The sequence below is a fragment of the Passer montanus genome, unplaced genomic scaffold, assembly GCF_014805655.1.
Source record: "Passer montanus isolate IOZ18808 unplaced genomic scaffold, ASM1480565v1 scaffold105, whole genome shotgun sequence".
NCBI classification, from domain to species: domain Eukaryota; kingdom Metazoa; phylum Chordata; class Aves; order Passeriformes; family Passeridae; genus Passer; species Passer montanus.
In genome coordinates this window covers 85,699-104,601 of record NW_024357059.1, presented here as the reverse complement: position 1 = coordinate 104,601, position 18,903 = coordinate 85,699, and the positions used below count along the sequence as shown (strand labels likewise).

Below are 18,903 nucleotides of genomic sequence, written 5' to 3'. Positions count from 1 at the left end.
TCCACAGAAGCCTAATTGCTTGTGTACATTACCCTCTGGTGGCAACTAGTAATTATTACAAAAAAGAGGACATACTGCAGAAGGGAAAGAAATAAAAACAAATTCACCAAAAAAATCGTTATTTTGCATTGTAAGGCTTCTAACATCTAGAAAGAATAAGCTCCTTTAAATATTCTTTAGCAGTAGTTAACAACTTCTCTGCTTAACTTTACCTGATCTTCACTTAAATACAGAAAAAGAGAGTAGCTCTGCAAAAATAAAGTTAGGATAATAGAAAACCTTATAACAACCAACTTTTCTGGAGCATTTCTTATATTCTTACAGTCAACATTAAGGACATTTCTTAATTTTTAGTTAAATACTGATGAGTAATGAAAAACATGAAGCTACGGAGTAGTGTCTCCACAAAACTTTTAGACAGTGAATCTCAAAAAAAGTAAGCAATTATCTATTTGAGGATTATTTGCATAAGAGAAGTCAAAATGTTTATGTGTTACATACCTTTAAAAATATTCAAACTTCCTTCTGCACTCAGGGGGCAATTATAGACAGTAGAATCCTTTTAGCAGGACCTATTGTAACCTGAAATATAGAAAAAAAGGTATTCAGCAGGGGAAAAAGAGCGATAGAAATTATGTCAGCAACAGTCAGTGTTAGTATGGGAAGATTTACTGGACCCTTAATGTTTGATTTGTCTGTCAGCATCCCAGGAAAGCTGAGAGCCTTGTGCACTCTCTAGTCTCCCTGGGGAACCCTCCCTGAGCAGTCCTGCTGGGTTGCAGGGTGGTTCCACTGACTCAGTCAGGGAAACCAGCAGTGTAAGGGAGACCCCTCAGCAGACCTTCCTCTTTTGGAGTGTGTTATCCACTGCCAGCCACTGCTAGTGCCCATGAAGGGCACCTACCAACAGTTTATGAAGTAACACTCTTTATTCATGTAAAATTGTGACAGCTTAAGGTTCAAAGGCTGTCAGTGATAGGACTGAAAAAATGCATTCAAAATAATCCACAGACAAGCTCTAATCCCCAGTAAAATGTTCTGCCTACAGAGAACATGATTGTTGCCCAACAGGCATCACTGTAGGAGAGAAGACAGGTTCAGCCCATTGACTGATCCCAGCAGTTATGATGGACTCTTCCTTACCTTCCCTACTCTCAACTTACTTTTGTACTATTTCTCTGTGTTTAGGTGCAGCTTGAGTGACTCCAGTCATGCATATCTTAGTTTCTGATTGGTGTAAATTCTCTCACTTTGCTTTTAAAGATACAGCTGTATCTGGAGAAATTTTATGTTGTGCCAGTTGCCAGGAAGAGTAACAACACAACAGGCTTTTCATTATCCTGTACAAGCAGTACTCACAAGTAGTCCTGGTAAACTGACTCACCACGTCTTTGCTGAATGACCCAGAGGGTTAATTAAGTTAACTACCCAGGGGGGGATCAGCTGTGATCGTTACATTGAGTCTCGTTTTTTACTTCAGTGAGTTTTTGAGGCTTCTCAGTTAATGGTAGTGTCAGATGTGGTTATTACATACTGTTACGGACCATCCCCAGTCACATTGAATGTGGACCTAACTACTCTCATTCATATCTTTATTATTATTCTCTCTTCTTCTCCTGTGGTATGGTACACATATACACACTTCATCTGCTTAGTATAACACCCATCATTTCTCCTTAAGGGAAAGGGCTTTATATGTTTCCTGCTCTCTTCCCTTGTCTTTATACTTGAAGCATTTGCTTCCAGGTTTTCATTCAAAATTTCAGTATTCTAAACTATCAGCATAGCAGACAGAACAAAAGAATTTTGTGATATGCTGCATTTGATTAATCATTACTGTCATCAATCAACCTACAAAAATCATACATATTTAACTGGCAGGATAAGCTGGGTATGCTAAATGAGGTGCACAGCTCAACCTGCAAGTAACTTCTGGTTTTTTCTTTATTTTGTATTTTTAGCAGAATCACAAGGCTTCTGTGTGTTATCTGTTTGTCCATAATTATTTTCATTAGACCTACATTTAATCACTGTTGTAATTTGCTGGTATCAAAATACAGAGCTGCATGCTGGGTATGTGGTCACATTGCACAGCAGAGTTTTTCTGTTAGTTATGATGCTCCAATGTCCTTGTCATTTTTTAGCAGATGGTTCTGCAAAGAATAATCAAAATTTGCTTTTCCACAGTCATAAGAACACAATTTGACACTCATTAGGGCGCCTTTTGGAGGAAAACAGCAGGCAGAAGTAACTTTGGGGAGAGCTATTTAATAGGAGTTATTCTCAAACCTTGATAAGTTAGAGAGATAGGCAATCACCAACTGTATGAATTTTAATTTGGGCAAGTGTTTGATTCTGTACCATGGGACAGTGCAATCCCAGTTTCTTATACAGACTACAGAACAAGGGGCTGAAGAGAAGTGCTGTGGAAAGGGACCTGGGTGCTCTGATCGATGGCAAGTTGAATGTGAGTGAACAGTGCGTCCTGGCAGACAAGAGGGCCAAGTGTGCACTGGGATCCTTTAAGCACAGCGCTGCCCAACTGGTAAAAAACTTTGTCCTGCTCTTCTCCTCACTGATGCAGCCTCAGTTTGAGGATTGTGGCAAGATTTGGGCACCACAATATGAAAAAGAAAATAAGCTATCAGAGAACATCCAGAGGCGGGCCATGAGGATGGTGAAGTGTCTGGAAGGAAAGGTTTACAGGAAGAGACTGATGTTATCTGGGTTTGTTCAGCTTAAAGTAGAGGAGACTTCATTGTTTTCATATTCTCACAAAGAGAAGTGGAGCAGCAGGTATGGATCTCTTCAGTCTCGCGATCCTTGACAAGACACAAGAGAAAGGCATGAAGCTTAGTCAGGGCAGATTTACACTGGACACCAGGAAAGATTTTTCACCCAGAGGGTGATTGAGTACTGGAACATGCTCTCCAGGGAAAATGACACAGCACCAAGTCTGAGAAAGTTCAAGAAACATTTGGACAATGCTCTCAGCTTATAGGTTGTCCTGCGCAGGGCCAGGATTTGGACATTGATGATACTGATGGTCCCTTCCAAAGCAACATATTCTATGATGATATGATTTCTGTCTACTTCTGACTCAGAACATTTAGGTTACAGGGTAATGGTATTCTACAACAATTTCATTCAAAATGTCCAAGAAGTACATCATTAAACCAAGTCCCCAAATGAACATACTTTCTAGATCTTTCTGTTTGCAATCTATTAGTATAACAAATCCATATTTGGGTTTGGAGCACTACATTGAAATTAAGATTATTGGGATAATTATAAAATTAACAACATTATTATTGTTCTTATTTGTGATGAGCAGTCCAGAACAATGCCTTAGTGAACATGAGTAAAACATTCATATTTTCCTTTAATACAGCCCGTAACTTATCATGTAGGAGAGAGGAGTCAAGCACAATCATTAAGTTCTTCAAATCTGTGAACTCCAAAAATTCTCAGAGTTGCATTTTCAAAATGCTTTAGGAAAAGCCATCCAAAGTGTCCTTTTTAAAGCGAGGAGAAATTAAGAAAGCCAGATGGTATAAAAAGGAACTTTTTTCCCTTTCATCCCAGATGGAAATAGAAAATTGCTGTCCTGTGACTCTTCGTGTATGACCTGTGAGAAATCTGCTGATGTGTGTACTTCATGTCCAGAAGGTAACATTTCAGCTTCCTTGGATAAGTCTCCAAGCAACTGTAGTATTTCATATCCTACATGCTTCCAGAGAATGTTTTTGTCAGTGGTCACTATAAAGTCCCTTAACAGCTTAAGAGGCAGTCAGACAATGAACAATTGAATTCAGGCAACAAGGCATGCCCTTGGCAATATGGGTTAAAATATTGTTGATAGTGTTCCTTTTCTTGCCTTTCAATTAAAATTTGTAGATATCATGCAGGTATTACTGAATAGGGATTTCTTCAGCAAGACATCCTAGATAATCCTGATGATTCCTTCTAACTGTCAGTGTTAGCGAAGTATGAGCAAAATATTTTGGGAAATGTCTTAAGAATGTTTTATTCATGCTTTTAAGAACCAAAGTTGAATTTTGAGAAGTTGAAAGCTTTTTTTTTTGTAGCTATCCAAGGCAGAAATCTTTTAAATATATGTCTAATTGACATCTTTACACCCCTGGGTTGCTCTTCTGCCAGGAAAATTTCTTATCCATGACACCTGTGTTTCTCTGTGCCCTCCAAAATATTTTGGCAACACTGCAAGTGGAAAGTGTGAGAAGTGCAGGCATGACTGCGAGGTGTGCTCTGACCAGTGGCACTGTCAGAAGTGTCAGGCTGAACAGAACCAGCTGCTCTTCCTCCACAAAGGCAGATGTTTACAGGAGTGCCCTGAGTAAGTAACCCCTCTTATATCATCCCTGATTTTTTTCTCTGCTCTTTCTGTTTAAAGTTCAGATCCATTATTAAACTTTCAAGGAAGAACTTTATATAACACATGCTACCAGAAATTAAGGTAAATATAATTTTCAGACTGAAAAAGTAGTATTTTCTTTTGGTTAGAGAAAAAGCAAAAAAATCAAAAGTGAAGGTAAGACATTAAATCCTATGAAAGATGGAACAGCTCTCAATGACTTTAACAGGAACATGGTACTTCATGGCAAATGATAATAAAGGTTCTAGTCATCCTCCAGTTTGTTTCTTTCTCCAAGCAGTACAGAGCAGAGATATAAACTCAGACAGTGAATATGTTAGAGTCCTGATATGTAAATACAGTGCTTAATTATGTGTGTTTCTCTCTTTGGCTCATATTTATTTTTATATATTTTTATATGTGGAATTAACAAATATTCCCATTTGACCACAATGGATATTAGATCAGGCACATGAGTAGATCAGATTCTCTCTTTTCTATGTTTTTTTAATCAATATTCATCTTATGTATATATACATAAAACCAATGGTATGCAGAAAAAAAAGCCTTGCTTGGTCAGCCCTTTTTCTTCAGAAAACTGTGAAGCTCCTGCTTTTCACGCAATCTCTCTGCCACTGCCATCCTTCAATTTTTGTCGAATAAGTCAATAAGGGCCAGTGGAACAGGTTTGCTTCATGAAATGTCACAGTGAGTGGAAGATAATTGCAGTAAAGCCAACTCTAGTGCAGAAACAATTTTTAATATTAGAAACCGAGGCACACAACTATTAATTGCGTTTTGATATTAATATGTCTCTTGTCAGTACTAGCTTCCCAGTTATCCCACCTAGAGTCAGTATAACAAAATTAAAACTTTTTATATACCACTAGTCATTTCAGATGTTATCATCCCCCTTTTTTTTCCCAAATTCAAGACTTTAAATAATAGCTTCCCATCGCTGAGCAAAATTCACAGGATTTAAACTCCAGTTTCAGACTCTGAGGTAAAATTCTTGAGACACAACTACTCTCCACTGGAGTAAAAAATAAGAGTCCTTATTAAGGGAGTTGGCTTGGGTTTGGGGACATGTTTTTAAGTGACAAAAAAGGGATAAAAAGGTTTGACTTATTGCACCATTAATTTCTGACAGAGTAATTTTGAAAGACTGGGTAAACTGCGTATTCAACACTAGAACAAGAAAAGATGATAGGACTGTGAGAACGAGTTGCAGGACCTTGATAAAAGTTGACAGACAAAAAAATATGAACATAGGTGGCAGGAATGGTTCCTCTTACCTTTTCTCTAACCTTGCTTCTAATGCATCTCCCCAGACCTTTGGAAAAATCATGTCAAAGAACAGAAGGAGAAGCATCCTTCTATAAGGAGTTACAAATTTGTTAACGTAAAGTACATATAGTGGGAATACTTTCTGTCTCAACTACTTATTTAGTTTTCATCAATGGGTCTGTGGATTAGCAGTCATCTCAAAATGTTGACTTATCCATCCTTTAACCTTGCAAAAATTTGATTCTGAGAGTGTAGACAGATTGAATTCAATACGTCTTCTGTGCATCTCCACCTGAAGCAGAGGTGCAGATTTTTTTCTGTATTTATGACTCGTACTGCCAGCTGTGGCTCTCCATATTTGCTCTCACACCAAAATGTACTCCCTCTTTGCCATCTCTAGCCTGCTATCATGAAGGCAATGTATTATGTAAATATCCTGCTTTTTTTGTTATTGTCAATCCCTGCCCTCATTTTTCCCACTCTTCACATTTCCAGAGTCGTCTCTTTTCTTTTTCCTCTCTAGAGACACTACGGTTACCCTTCTCTTTCTTTCCTTGATATCAGTATTGCAGGTCAGCTGCACAAGACTAGAGATTGCATGTTTTCCCAAATGTTATATATCTTTCTATCTTATGTAAGGGGGAAAGAAAGACATAAAAGTTCAACATAACTTAGACAGCAGGTACAAGAAGAAAGGAAAGCCTTTCTAGCACTAACCATGTATATTTTCTGCTTTCAGACACAGGAGAAGTCAAAGATGGGCAAAAAGTTGTGCGAGAAACATGTTCGGTCTAGTGAAGTGTATGTGTTCGGAGAGTCTCATTTAGGGTTGTAATTCTCATAACCTGGAGTGACCATCAGTTTGCTTTGTGGTTTTTTTTGTTTCATAGGGGATATTTTAATGATTCTGAGACTTGCAAGGAATGCAGTGGATCCTGTAAGACATGCATGGGAAGTGCCACCCAATGCCTGTCCTGTAAAAGTCCTTTGCTTCTGGAGCACCAAGAATGTAAATCTACTTGTTCAGAGAAGCATTTTGCCTCTGAAGGAATCTGCAAACATTGCCCTGAAATGTGTCAGGAATGTATTCACGATGAAATATGCACAGGTATTACAAAGAACTGCTGTTGTGTAGAACAAAATCCACCTGGATCTGTGTGAAGAGAGGCTGGCAGAAAACCAAATCTGAATTCAATAATGTGCAAAAAACAAACAAACAAACAAAAAAGTGATGTGCATATCATTGTTAATCTCTAAAATAGATTATGATGAGACTAAATTATTGATCTGTAAATATTTCACATTGTTTTGCCTGATCCTGTGGTTCTTCAGAGATTCCTGCTAGTTTGATTTTATTTTTGATCTAGTGTATCCAACCTTAAAAACTTGGATATGTGCACCCATGTGAAATACAGAATGTTTCTTTCCTAGCTTAGTTGCACTTTACACCTCTTTACCATTTTTGCAAATGACCACTCCTGTTAGAGAAAGAAATCCCTGTAAAGAAAGATATTGGGAAATTCTTCGGTACCCAGGTGAGGCTAAATGCACCCCCGCTTCAAAATTTCCCCCCCACCCCAAAAATTAAGGATGGTTAATATTGAGCAAGCATATATTGCAAGCATTCTATAAACATAAACATGGATGACACAAAAAAACAACAATCAATAAACCAAACCATAAACAAACATATTAAACCCAGTATGCACAATAAAATAGCAACTTATTCACAGCTCTAGGCAAAGGCAACCATTTAGGTCAATACACTCTAGGTAAATTCATATTTCAATAATAAACTAAAAAAAACCTTCAAATATATACATTCCTGATTTTGCAGGAAGTTCATAATGCAGAAAAATGTTAGAATAAGGCCATATATATTAGTGTCAAATGGTTTGGTTAATATCACCAAAGCTGAGCAAGTGACTTTTTTTCAGAGTTTCTTGCTGTAACACAGAAGAGGGTTGGGCCATGTAGGTCTTTTGGAGGAGAAAGATTTGAAAAACTAAGTCCTACCTTCTCAAGGTGTTCTGGTGACTTCTGTGATGACATACAATCCACAATGTAACATTTCCTAGGATTTACTTTCTCTCGCAATTAACAGGTCGGAATTTGCTGCCCGTGTGCTTACCGATGTTCTGCTGTCCCCTGCAGAGTGTATGGATGAGTTTTTCCTGCATGACGGGAAGTGTGTACAGGAATGCCCTTCACACTTCTACCCTGAAGACAAGCACTGCTTTCCCTGCCATGCCGACTGCAAGGACTGCAATGGGCCAAATTCTGATGACTGCACAGCATGCACTTTCAACTTGTTTTTCCTCTACAATGGCATGTGTTTTGAAGAGTGCCCTGAGGGCAGCTACTATGAAGAAGCTACCAAAGACTGCCAAGGTTGGCAACTGTTGTTTTCCCCACAGAATACTGAGATACAAGTGGGTCTGTTTAAGGGTCACCCCCTAAGGGCCTGTGTGTGACAGCTAATGTTGTCTTGGAATTATCAGTATCTTGGAGTTGAAGAGGACAGCTAAGGCAGAAAAATAATCTGGTTTATTGTGGAACAGCAAAAATTGAAGAAAGTGGAGAGGGAGGTAGCAAAGATACTTATGTTTACTATCCAATGCAATCACTGTGGTAAAATGGCTACAGAATTGCTGAGAATTGCTGGAGACACTATTCACTGTTGCAAAAGCAGTGTTGATGCAAAAGCAAACCTAAGGAACTACTTGCATAAGATTGAAAATTACTTCACATAGGCTTTCATCCTGAGATTACAGCTTCAAAAATTACAGTTCCTTCAAAAATTAAAGCTGTAATAACACTCTGAGACAAATTCAGAAAAGGTGAAATTCCTCCTGTTCGTCCTTTTCAGCCTGTAACAGGACATGCCAGACTTGTTCTTCTTCCACCACCTGCCTAACTTGCAGAAATGGATGGATACGGAGCCATGACGGGTACTGTATGTTATCTGAATACTGCTCTCCCACTGAGTACTACCTTGAGGAAATTCAGACCTGCAAATCTTGCCACAAGAAATGCTTCCACTGCTCAGGACCTGCTGAACACCAGTGTCTTAGCTGTGTAAATAACCGGTATCTTCTCAGTAAGTATCACTCTCTTCCCTCTAGATTTCATTCTACACTGAAAGCACGGAATAGACAAGTTTTTGTCACATTTGCAAATCATTTGGGCTGCATCAACTAATCTAAATACTGTAAGGAGGACATGACAAGTTGTTAAATTGTGCAGAGATAATTTCTTCAGCAGGGCTATATGGAAACTCTGTGAGGCTGCTGGGGCTCACAGGATTAATGCAGGATTTCTAAATAGCAACAAACACCATGACTAAAAGAAATTTGTAGATTTCACTTACTTGGTATGTACTCTTCCTATTGTTTCCTACAAGAATTTTAAAAGAGGGCTATCCTTAGTTTTATTGTTGTTCCACTGTTAATGTATTATAAAAGGTGCACATTTTCATCTTGGCTTGTTTAACCCCTGCAGCAATCTGATGAGCAAAGGAATACTTAAACATCCATTAAAAGGGATCACTAAATCTGCATCTAATGGGTGGCTAAAATGCAAAATTACTTTCCTGACTTTGAAGCAGAGAGTAGGTTTAAGACTATACAGTCTCAGAAACAAAGAGGAAAAAAATTATAAAATCCCCACAGTAAAACATTTCTTCTCCACATATTCTTCTAAAAGTAAACAAAAATTTTAGAAAATCATTGTGAGAAAAAAAAATTAAATAATACTTCATGCAAGAAAGAGATAAAAAACCAGTGTAAATTAAAAGTGAACCTAAGGTTTTTGAGTCTCATTCTAACACAGATTTTACATTCCTATATTTCTGAGACCTTGTATCAGACTTACCTTTTCTATCAATACACTCAGCTGTTTTGCAGCCTTACAAATGGTAAAGTTGATGGAGAAATGCAGATAAACATATTGGAACTGAGATAAAAATGCAAAAAAACCTGAACCTGAAAGTATCCTCCTTTGCCCAATTGCAACCCAAGCAGCAAAATTGTCAAGACAAATATGTAATAAGCACAAGCAACTTGTAATCTACTACTTTATTAGCTTTATGCATTTGCAGGTAATTACAACACTACTAACTTCTCATTCAGAATTCTTACTACAATGACTGAAATTTCACTGAAAAAAGTGGGACTTATTTGGCTTTGCAGCATGAAAGACATTTAATTTCATAACATAATGTAGAAGCCACAGACAAGGGTAAAGTCCAGTAAACAAATGTCATTAAACCTCAAATTTACCATCAGATTAATCATCTACATGGAATGAAGTAGATTGACGCTTAGAGTGAAATGCTGTGAGTGAAAGTTGATGCTTAGGGAAAAGAGCAATGCAGATAAAAACCTGCCTTACAACTTTTGATTATTTGAAGGAAATCACATCTGCTGGTCATTATTATTCTACTCTATTTTTCACAAAGATAAAAACTTGCCTGTCCTGAAGAGCTTGCTAATATGCATAAAACACAGAAATGAGGACTAATGGATTTACAAGAACCAAAAAATAATTATTATACCCCAACACTGGGTTTTCTTGATCTGATACATTATCTGTCAGCACCTCCTGCTGATAGAGTTTCCTCTAGTACTGTTGCAGAGATATTTTATAGTAGCATATACTGAATATGATGTGCTACTTTGCATTGTTGTCTCTGCAGACAGAACCTGTGTTGAAACATGCCCAGATGGATATTATGCTGACAGCACAGAGAGGCAATGTTCTGCATGCCACAGCACCTGTGACACTTGCACTGGAAAACGCAGCTCACAGTGCCTTTCCTGCAAACTGGGCTGGTACAGACAAGGAAAAGGATGTGTAACCCAATGTCCAGCAGGGTAAGGCCCAAAAACTTTTGCTAAAAACTGCATTGCAGAGAGAGCTTTGAGAAATTAGATCACTGCAGCATTCTATATCAGTCTGAAATAGAACTGAGTTTTGTTTTCAGGAGAAAATTTCCTGTATTATCACGGTACTCTAAGGGTGGAAAACCTCCCTTCCCTGTAGAAAACTCCAAAATTGGTGCCCAGATGGGAACTGTTTAGATGTGGTGTGGATGTGCCCAGAGTATGCTCTTGGCTATTTCTATACAGAACAGTGTGAACCACAACAAGCATACTAAATTATAGGTCAGTCAGCCTGAGCACAGGCAGAAGAGCCTCCAAGCAGCACTGTGGCCTCCACTTAAGGAGGAGAAGTTTGGATAACGTTATATTTTTTTGCATTGAGTAAATGCTTATAGTGGGTGATAACAAAAACAACCATTAAAACAACTTTGAACTGAGCATTCATAATTCTAGAGAGAAGCTTTATAATTAATCAATTTAAGTTCAAAATGTGAATTCAGTGTTCTGGGAAATTCAGTTTTGGGAAATTCAAATTTAGAATGTTAACCTATGATTTCTCTTTCATGTCCATTTAAATTAAAACTAGAGTTCAATGAATCACACTGGCTGTCCCTCCCATTAAGCTGGAAAAATCTAATTACCATATCTCAGCAAAATCACACTTCAATACTTTGTGTATCAATTCAACTCAGATTTTAGAAATTTTTGCTGTAAACACTATACAGAGTTGTGCTTTGTAGCTGAATTCCAGTGGCTGAAGGGAATGAAATTAATTCTATTTCCACTGAGATTACAAATACTTTCATTAAGTATTAGTAATATTAGTATTTAGTATTAGTATTAAATACTAAATATTAGTATTTAGTATTAGTTCATTTTAGTATTATTTTTATAAATGGATGTAATCATGATAAAAAGCTAAGGAATGTTGGTTTTCCTATCACTGCTGGCCTTTATGCAAAGCTATGCCTATCTGCTCTATCTCAGATATTTTGCACAAAATTCCACTGGATCATGTGAGAGATGCCACAAGAGTTGTAAGGAGTGCATGGGGCCTCAAGCCACAGACTGTCTTTCCTGTAACACGTATTTCTACCTGTTGCACTCCACAAAGGAATGTGTTAGCTCTTGTCCTCAGTACTACTATGAAAACAAAGACAACAACATCTGTGAGAGATGCCACTCTTCCTGTTTAACTTGTGAAGGTAAAAGTATATGATCTGCTTTGAGCAAAAAAGGGGTCATCAAAACACCTGGAATCTCAGCTCCATAAGAACACTGGAACACTTCACAAAGATACTAACCAGATACAGTGCTAGCCATCTGTCCACAACTTTGGGTGTCCAGCACCCGTAGTGGATGATGTAGACCTCTCCCAGGGGCTACAGAGCTTTTCCTGGCTCTTGGTGACTTATTTCACTCATGCTTCATTTATTTATTTCTACTGCATTGATAATTGAGGTGAAACCAAGTATATGAATTCCTGGCAAGCTTCCTCCAGAACTGCTTCCAGCACAGAGCACAAACAGAGAGACAGCCACTTAACAGGGAGGGCTAGGACCAAGTCACATGTTGCCAAATCAGTGAATGGAAAAAAATGGACAACAGTAATGAATTTACCATCAGCCAGGCCTCCCACAAAAATACTCATCATAAAAAAATGGGCTTACAGAGATGGACCCCATTTTTCACATGAATATTAAGAATGACTGAAAAATACCTCACTCTTTGAGCTGTCCTACTGTCTGTTACTCTGTGAAAGCCAAGGGACTTAATTCCAACCACACATCTTTACAGCCTACAATGGGAAGAGTAAAAACCTATAAAGCACATCTCTAGGTTGAAAGGAAAATAGAAATCAAAAGCACAGTGATGTTTGTTGCTTTTAATACAGTTATGTATTTCACAATGTTAACTTTCAGATACTATTTCGCTCTGTGAGACATTGGTTTTGGTTTCTCAATTTTCCTAATTAAACCACCTATTTCCTTTAATTTCTTAATCAAACCACTTCTGAAACAAAAAGCATTAATCCTCTTGGACCCATCTGGTGTCCTTTTTTACCTGAACAACACAAGATTATAGCTAATGGGTTCCATGTTGCAGCTTAGAAGACCATGCATTGTAACGCACAAACTGTTTTGGATAGTGGATATACTGGATAGTACAGATGGCTAATTGCAACACAGTGATATATGTGGAAATTACACTTAGAATGAAGCCACATTCATACAACATAATTGTATAACAACATTATGAAAAGTAGCAGAAATATTTTTCTTTGGATTTGCAACAAAAAAGATAGGCATTTTAATTTACAGACCATCTCCTCTGTTTTTCACATTATTTGGCATAAATACTATGGAACAGAATTTTTATCATCATTACAAAGACAGAATTATAAAACACACACCAGTCTGAAATGTATCTGCATAGCTGATATATCAGCAAAGAGCACGGTGTCTCTTTGTCAAGAGCAGTAAGGAAAACCATGGATTGCACTAGTTTCAGCAGTTTAACATCTGCTTATGTCAGTTCCTTGCATTTTCATTTTCTTCCTTTCAGACAATGGCAGAAAACATCTAGGTGCAGGGAAATGGATGGATGCATCTTGACACTTAAGACTAACCCATCTACTCAGTGCTTCACAGAAATACTGCTTGCAGCATCTGTCTTTTTTAAAAAGAGTCTCTGACACACAAGGTGCATATGGTCCTCTGGCTGTACCTAGTGAATAATGTTTTTTTCTTATGCAACTAAATAGGTTATTTTTCTATTCAAATATAAATATTGCTAATTCATGGTTGTTGAAAATAGTTAACAGGGCAAATAAGTACAGATTTTGTGAAGGACAGAATTTGGTTTTCCACATTTTACTTCAGTGCTCTGACCTAATTTATTTTCCTGACTATGTCAGAGATTCCCCATACAACTGATTCTGAAATCATCTTTTCATGACTATCAGAACACGTAAGAAATAAATTTTGTTCGCACATAAAGCCCCAGAACTAGGCACAAGTTTTTCTAATACCAACCTCTTCATGTGGAACCCAGCACTAATGATTGTTGCCACAGACAAACATCCTTTTGCTTCATAGTAGTGGTCAGTATAATTTTTAAAGGAAGTTAGCTGACATTCCCTGTTATAATATCGGTGTTTTGTTTGCCTGTCTAGGGAAAGGAGCATTCAGCTGCACATCTTGTGTATGGAGCTACAGTTTATTAAATGGAATGTGCAACTCAGACTGTTCTGTAGGTGAATACAAAGTCCAGGAGACACCAGGACAAAAGGTACCTACTTGAAGGCTTTTTGTACACAACACAAACAACACATGGATCTTCCCTGAGTTTTTCATGGTGCCTATCTTTAAGTATGCTTACTTTTTTCGTCTTTTGGCAGGGGAAGCCTTGTTTCTCTTTCTGGGATTACCTTATAGTCAACAAAGATATCAAAACTACATGAACAAATCAGTTCTATCAATGATACAGTGTTTTTTTCTTCCAGTATAACTGAGATTTCCTCTTGGATTTCTGATGCCTTTTATGTAAGAAATCCTTCCGCATTTTTGATTGACAGCTTTTCTGGTAGAAAGCTCCAGTGGGACAGGCTGAAATTAACACAGCTGTATATTTAATTGAACAGGATTAGGTTTGGGTCTGTGCCATAAGCCTGGGCACTCCACCTTCCAGATTTCCACACCAATTGCCTTCTAAAGATATTTATTCAATAATATAGCAGCAAGGCATGCCTGGAGTCTCTGTCCTGGAATATCTTCTTGATAGCCCTACTTCATAGCACTGAATCTGAGAAAATGGCCTTATTTGAGGCTGGGGACCACACAGGTGTGCAGGTCTTTGCAAGAGCTTTGGCTCTAAGAAATTATGAACAGCTACAATCCTGCAATCTTGCACAGGTTCTTCCATCCAGGATAAACAGCCTTGCAATCCTAACTGCAAGTTTGGTGAAAGCTTATTGGAGTTTCCAGATGTTCACAGTGAAAATGTACCATGGCCTGGAACTGTGAGCATTCCAAACACTGAAACCACTGACTTGGAGCATTCTGCAAAGCAGGTGTGATCACAATTATCTCTGGCAGTCTCTGTAAACAGAGGTTCCCAGAAGCCTGTATTTTAGGAAGAGTAGTTGAATCTAAGCTGTTTCCACAGAACAAAAAAAAAGCCATACAATCGAAGAGAAATCGCTTTTGCTAAAAATTTCTAACCACCTTTATTCCTTACTTCCGCTTCTTCCCTAAAGAAGCATAATTCATACTCTCAGCTTTTTCCCAGAACGTTTCACATTGCTTCTTCCATGTCAGTTACTTTTCTGGCACAAAAAGCTTAAAATAATGAGTAAATTTTAAAATCCTGCCTAGCTAGGTGGATCTCTAAGATTTTACAACACTTTACATCTCACAAGCAGATCACTGAGTAATCAGAAAACAGGAAATTTTGAATTTTGTATTGTATCTTCACATTGACACTCATGGTGCCTGAGATGACAACCACGATGGTGAATGACAGGATAGAACTGCCAGGTCAGGTCCAAATCACACAACATTAGAGATGCATTGCTTGTGTTCTGTGTTTGAAGGAGAACAAACCCAAGTGTGAGAGATGTGACAGCTCATGCACTGAGTGCAAGGGACCTGGTCCTCTCAACTGCACTGTCTGTCCAGCCAGCATGCAGCTCTTCCTGGAGCAAAGCCGCTGCCTGCCCTGCTGCAGCAACACAGACCCACCAGAAACCCCAGAGTGCTGTGACTGCAGTGAAACACAAGGTATGACCATGCTGAAAAGCAGGAATAGTGCTAAGTGTTTTATGGTTGATTATGCTGATATTATGCTGCCTGAAAACTGGACGAGAGCAAAAATGTGCTATTGATAAACAGTATGTTTCTACTGCTTCATCAAAATAGGGAAGGTTTTACTCAAATAACAACCATTATGTCTGGTGCTGGTGCGGGAGATGGAAACTTCTCACAACTCACAAGTACTATGTTAAATGGCCCAGCATTTCATAAACTCACTGGTTTATGAATTAGCTTACTTCAGTTAACAGACATCTGAGTCTCATTGCATTTGTGTGCCTGCTAGCTTTTTGGCTTCTTTCTCATTATTTCAAATCAAATAATGAAGAATAGATATCCCAACAACCTTACTGACATCTTTGCTGCATAAGAACAACAAAAATATCATTGTGGTACCAGAAAAGATAGGTGTTTTGTTGACTGCTATTACTGCACCAGACACACTGTACCAGACTTTTAAGACACACACAGACAACTGCAAGCTCATTTCACCCTTTTTTTTTGTTGTTCTTTTGTTTTTAATTGCTGTTGTAGATGACTGCGTATTACAGACAACGCTACCCCCTGGGCAAAAAAGCAAAACTATTTTCTTTGTTATCACTTGCATTTTGCTTCTGCTTGTCATTGGAGCCATTGTATTCATCTGGAGAAAGGCACAAACCAAAACCCAGCCCGTCAATAAAGGACGATATGAGAAGCTGACAAATCACTCCAAAACCTTTCCTTCCTCTGTGAGCAACTACCACAAGAATCCCAGTTACCATGAGGATCAAGTGATTGAATACAGAGATAGAGATTATGAAGATGATGATGATGAAGATGACATTGTATACATGGGCAAGGATGGCACAATTTATCACAAATTTAAATATGGACTTTTGGAGGATGATGAGGAAGATGAGCTAGAATACGATGATGAAAGTTACTCATTTAGATAACTTTTTACTAGTTTAGTAACAGTAAATTAGTCCTACTCTACTGTTTTTCCTACGAAATCATAGCTATTTAGTTAATAATGTTTAGTTACTTGATAGCATTCTGACCTCCAAATTTTTTGCTATTAATTATTGTTTAAGAAGAATAATTTCTAGAAATATTTCTAGAAATTCCTTTTCTCAAAATAAATCTTTCCTAGGCTTTTAAGTAGCACTCCAGATATAATCTGGTTAAGAGACCAAGTTTCTATGCATTTGTGTGGAGAATAATCCTTTCCCCATATATATTTGTGTAACTAACACAAACTTTTCTTCAGACCTTTTTGGAGAACCCTGCCAATCACTACTAGAAATGTGATAAGCAAGACGGGTGTATCTACTTTACGAATGACACTGGGAGAGGGGGCCAGTAGTTCACTAATCTGTGATTAGAGTTACTCTACAATTCATAACAGAAGAGGCAACTTGAAGGAATTTACTTAGATTTTCTTCATAATCACCTGGTGTTCCCTGAAGCAAACATGTTCCATTTCATAATCTTTACAGCGTACTTTCCTGTGATTTCGTGTATCTATGACACGATATTTTAAGACTTAGGATTCTAACAACTTCTCATAACTATCTTATTCACAGTTTATAAGAAATAGAACAAAAATATTTTATATATCAGCCTCTGATTAATCTTTACTGCAGTGTTTGTCAAGAAATCTTGCATTTTACAGATTAATTTCTCAGTTTACAACAAAGGGCAGTATTGTCTATAAGCATGGCACACACCAATTCTGCACCATAAACAGGTGGTGTTTATATTGTAAATGGCTCAGGATGCTCAGACAATGGCAAAGGGGATATTTACACTTTTCTGGTAATTTTTATTACTATTACAGAAATAAAAATTTATAATTCTAAAGAAAAGTATGACCATTTGTTGTGAAAAATAAATTCTTCAGCCATCTTATATATGCTGTTATTCACACACTTCATTAAAACTCAGAGTTTCTCTAGGTTTCCAGTACGGATCTGCTCTAAAAACAGTAAGGGTATATATATAGGTATACTGTTTACAAGGAATTGTGTAAAACCACCAGTTTTTCATGGCTCAATGCCTCAGTGGAATTTTCAGTATTACATAAGCCTAAAGACCTCAGGATAGTTCCATCTGCAAGATTAAAGATGATTTATGGAGAGGTTTATTGCTTCCAATTTTAATTTTGACCTTCTAGTCATTGCATCTTCAGTAAGAGAGAAGAATTAAAGGTAATGTGACTTCACAAAAGCTGAAACAAGTACCTATGTTTAGCAAAAGCTACAGAAAGACACGTTATCTTTCTCTTTAAAATCTAAAAAAAAACAGAAGAGGAAAAGAAGAGTGAAAAATCAGTCTGAAAGATGATACTGCTATCCTGGTTTTCCAAACTTGTTAAACTTAACAATATGCTTTATTCTTGTTGCTAATGGCTCATTACACAACTGTGAGCATGTGCTTTGACACACTTCCTCACATTTCAAAGGCTTATTCTTAGTTATGCCTGAGCAATCTGAAACCAGAATGATAATGTGTGTTTTTTTAATGGGCTCATAGGTAATGAAATTATATTATTGTGAAAGGGCCAAATGACTCTGGAAGGGCAACAAATGATTGGAATCATGGTGCCATACTCAGGACTTTGGTTACTCAGCCCTTTTGCCATGCCTTGGTTTCCTGGGGGCAATGGAGCCCATCTGACAAAGCAGGGAAAAAGCATCTTTGGTCAGAGACTTGCCAGACTCCTGAAGAGGGCTTTAAATTAGATTTGTTGGGGAAGGGTGTCTGTCCATCCCAATCCAGCCAGTCAAATATCAACACCTTTCACGGATGCCCAGAAGAGCATCAATATCTTCTGTAAGAGAAAACCACATTCAATATTTTTGAAAGAGTTAAGTTTGAAAACAGTACTCAAGGAGACACAGATTTAGCAACCTGTATCCCTTTACAGTGTCTACAACTAGAAAACCCTGCCAAGAGTCTAAAAGAAGACCAAGAAAATAAAAGCACAAGGAAAGAATTCTAGTCTTGCTTCTCAAGAAACTTCATGGAAAACTGGTAGAACCAAGGGAGGCAGTAAAAAAAATTACAGAGAACACAAAAGAACACAAAGGAAATTCTGTTTTTCTGAATTATTTTGCCCATTCTATTAAGCTAAGTTCCTTATACTTTATCCTGAAATAAAGGTATCCAATTATTTTTTTAATATTTTCTAGTCCTTTTTACCTATCATCACCATTTCCCAGCTCTGACTCCCATTGTCACAAACTAATTTATCAAGTTCTGGTCTCCTGGAAAACACAAATCTTTCTAATTATTCCTCAAGACTAACAGATACTAAAACTTTTCTAAATACAACACTAGCAAGTGTGGCCTTCTGTTTTAATAATTTCTCTTTCATCTTTCTACTTCGTGTTTTTGGAGGAGAGGTATTCCATATTACAATTCCATGACTGCAAGCCATGTGACCCAGCAGAAGAATGATTTTACCTGGTCTCCTGAACAAAAACAAGCTCTGCTCTGTGAGCTGGCCCATTCCTGGGGTTTACTGAATTTTCAAGAAGCCCGTCTGCATTCACTGGGCTTC

General features: G+C 37.7%; 2 protein-coding genes across 6 annotated transcripts in view; one reads left to right on the top strand and one right to left on the bottom strand.

Moving 5' to 3' along the window:
- PCSK5 (proprotein convertase subtilisin/kexin type 5) overlaps positions 1-17,178 on the top strand; it is a 223,235-nt gene extending 206,057 nt beyond the window's left edge. Inside the window, exons 28-37 of the mRNA XM_039719288.1 lie at positions 3,586-3,669; positions 4,162-4,357; positions 6,553-6,770; positions 7,817-8,053; positions 8,532-8,762; positions 10,359-10,536; positions 11,533-11,750; positions 13,721-13,836; positions 15,140-15,326; positions 15,891-17,178. Coding sequence (XP_039575222.1) covers positions 3,586-3,669; positions 4,162-4,357; positions 6,553-6,770; positions 7,817-8,053; positions 8,532-8,762; positions 10,359-10,536; positions 11,533-11,750; positions 13,721-13,836; positions 15,140-15,326; positions 15,891-16,294 — 2,069 coding nt within the window. The 3' untranslated portion in view covers positions 16,295-17,178. The remainder of the gene's footprint in view (positions 1-3,585; positions 3,670-4,161; positions 4,358-6,552; positions 6,771-7,816; positions 8,054-8,531; positions 8,763-10,358; positions 10,537-11,532; positions 11,751-13,720; positions 13,837-15,139; positions 15,327-15,890) is intronic.
- ARSK (arylsulfatase family member K) overlaps positions 1-18,903 on the bottom strand; it is a 55,907-nt gene that overhangs the window by 16,909 nt on the left and 20,095 nt on the right. For 3 of the 5 annotated variants that reach the window (XR_005628675.1, XR_005628672.1, XR_005628674.1), the window contains exon 9: positions 502-582. Coding sequence is in view for 2 of the 5 variants with exons in the window: in XM_039719352.1 (XP_039575286.1) it covers positions 18,131-18,171 (41 nt within the window). In the remaining 3 variants the exon portion in view is untranslated. Of the gene's footprint in view, positions 1-501; positions 583-18,008; positions 18,172-18,903 lie in introns of those variants that run through there. The other 2 variants (XM_039719352.1, XM_039719379.1) reach the window with 1 other exon arrangement.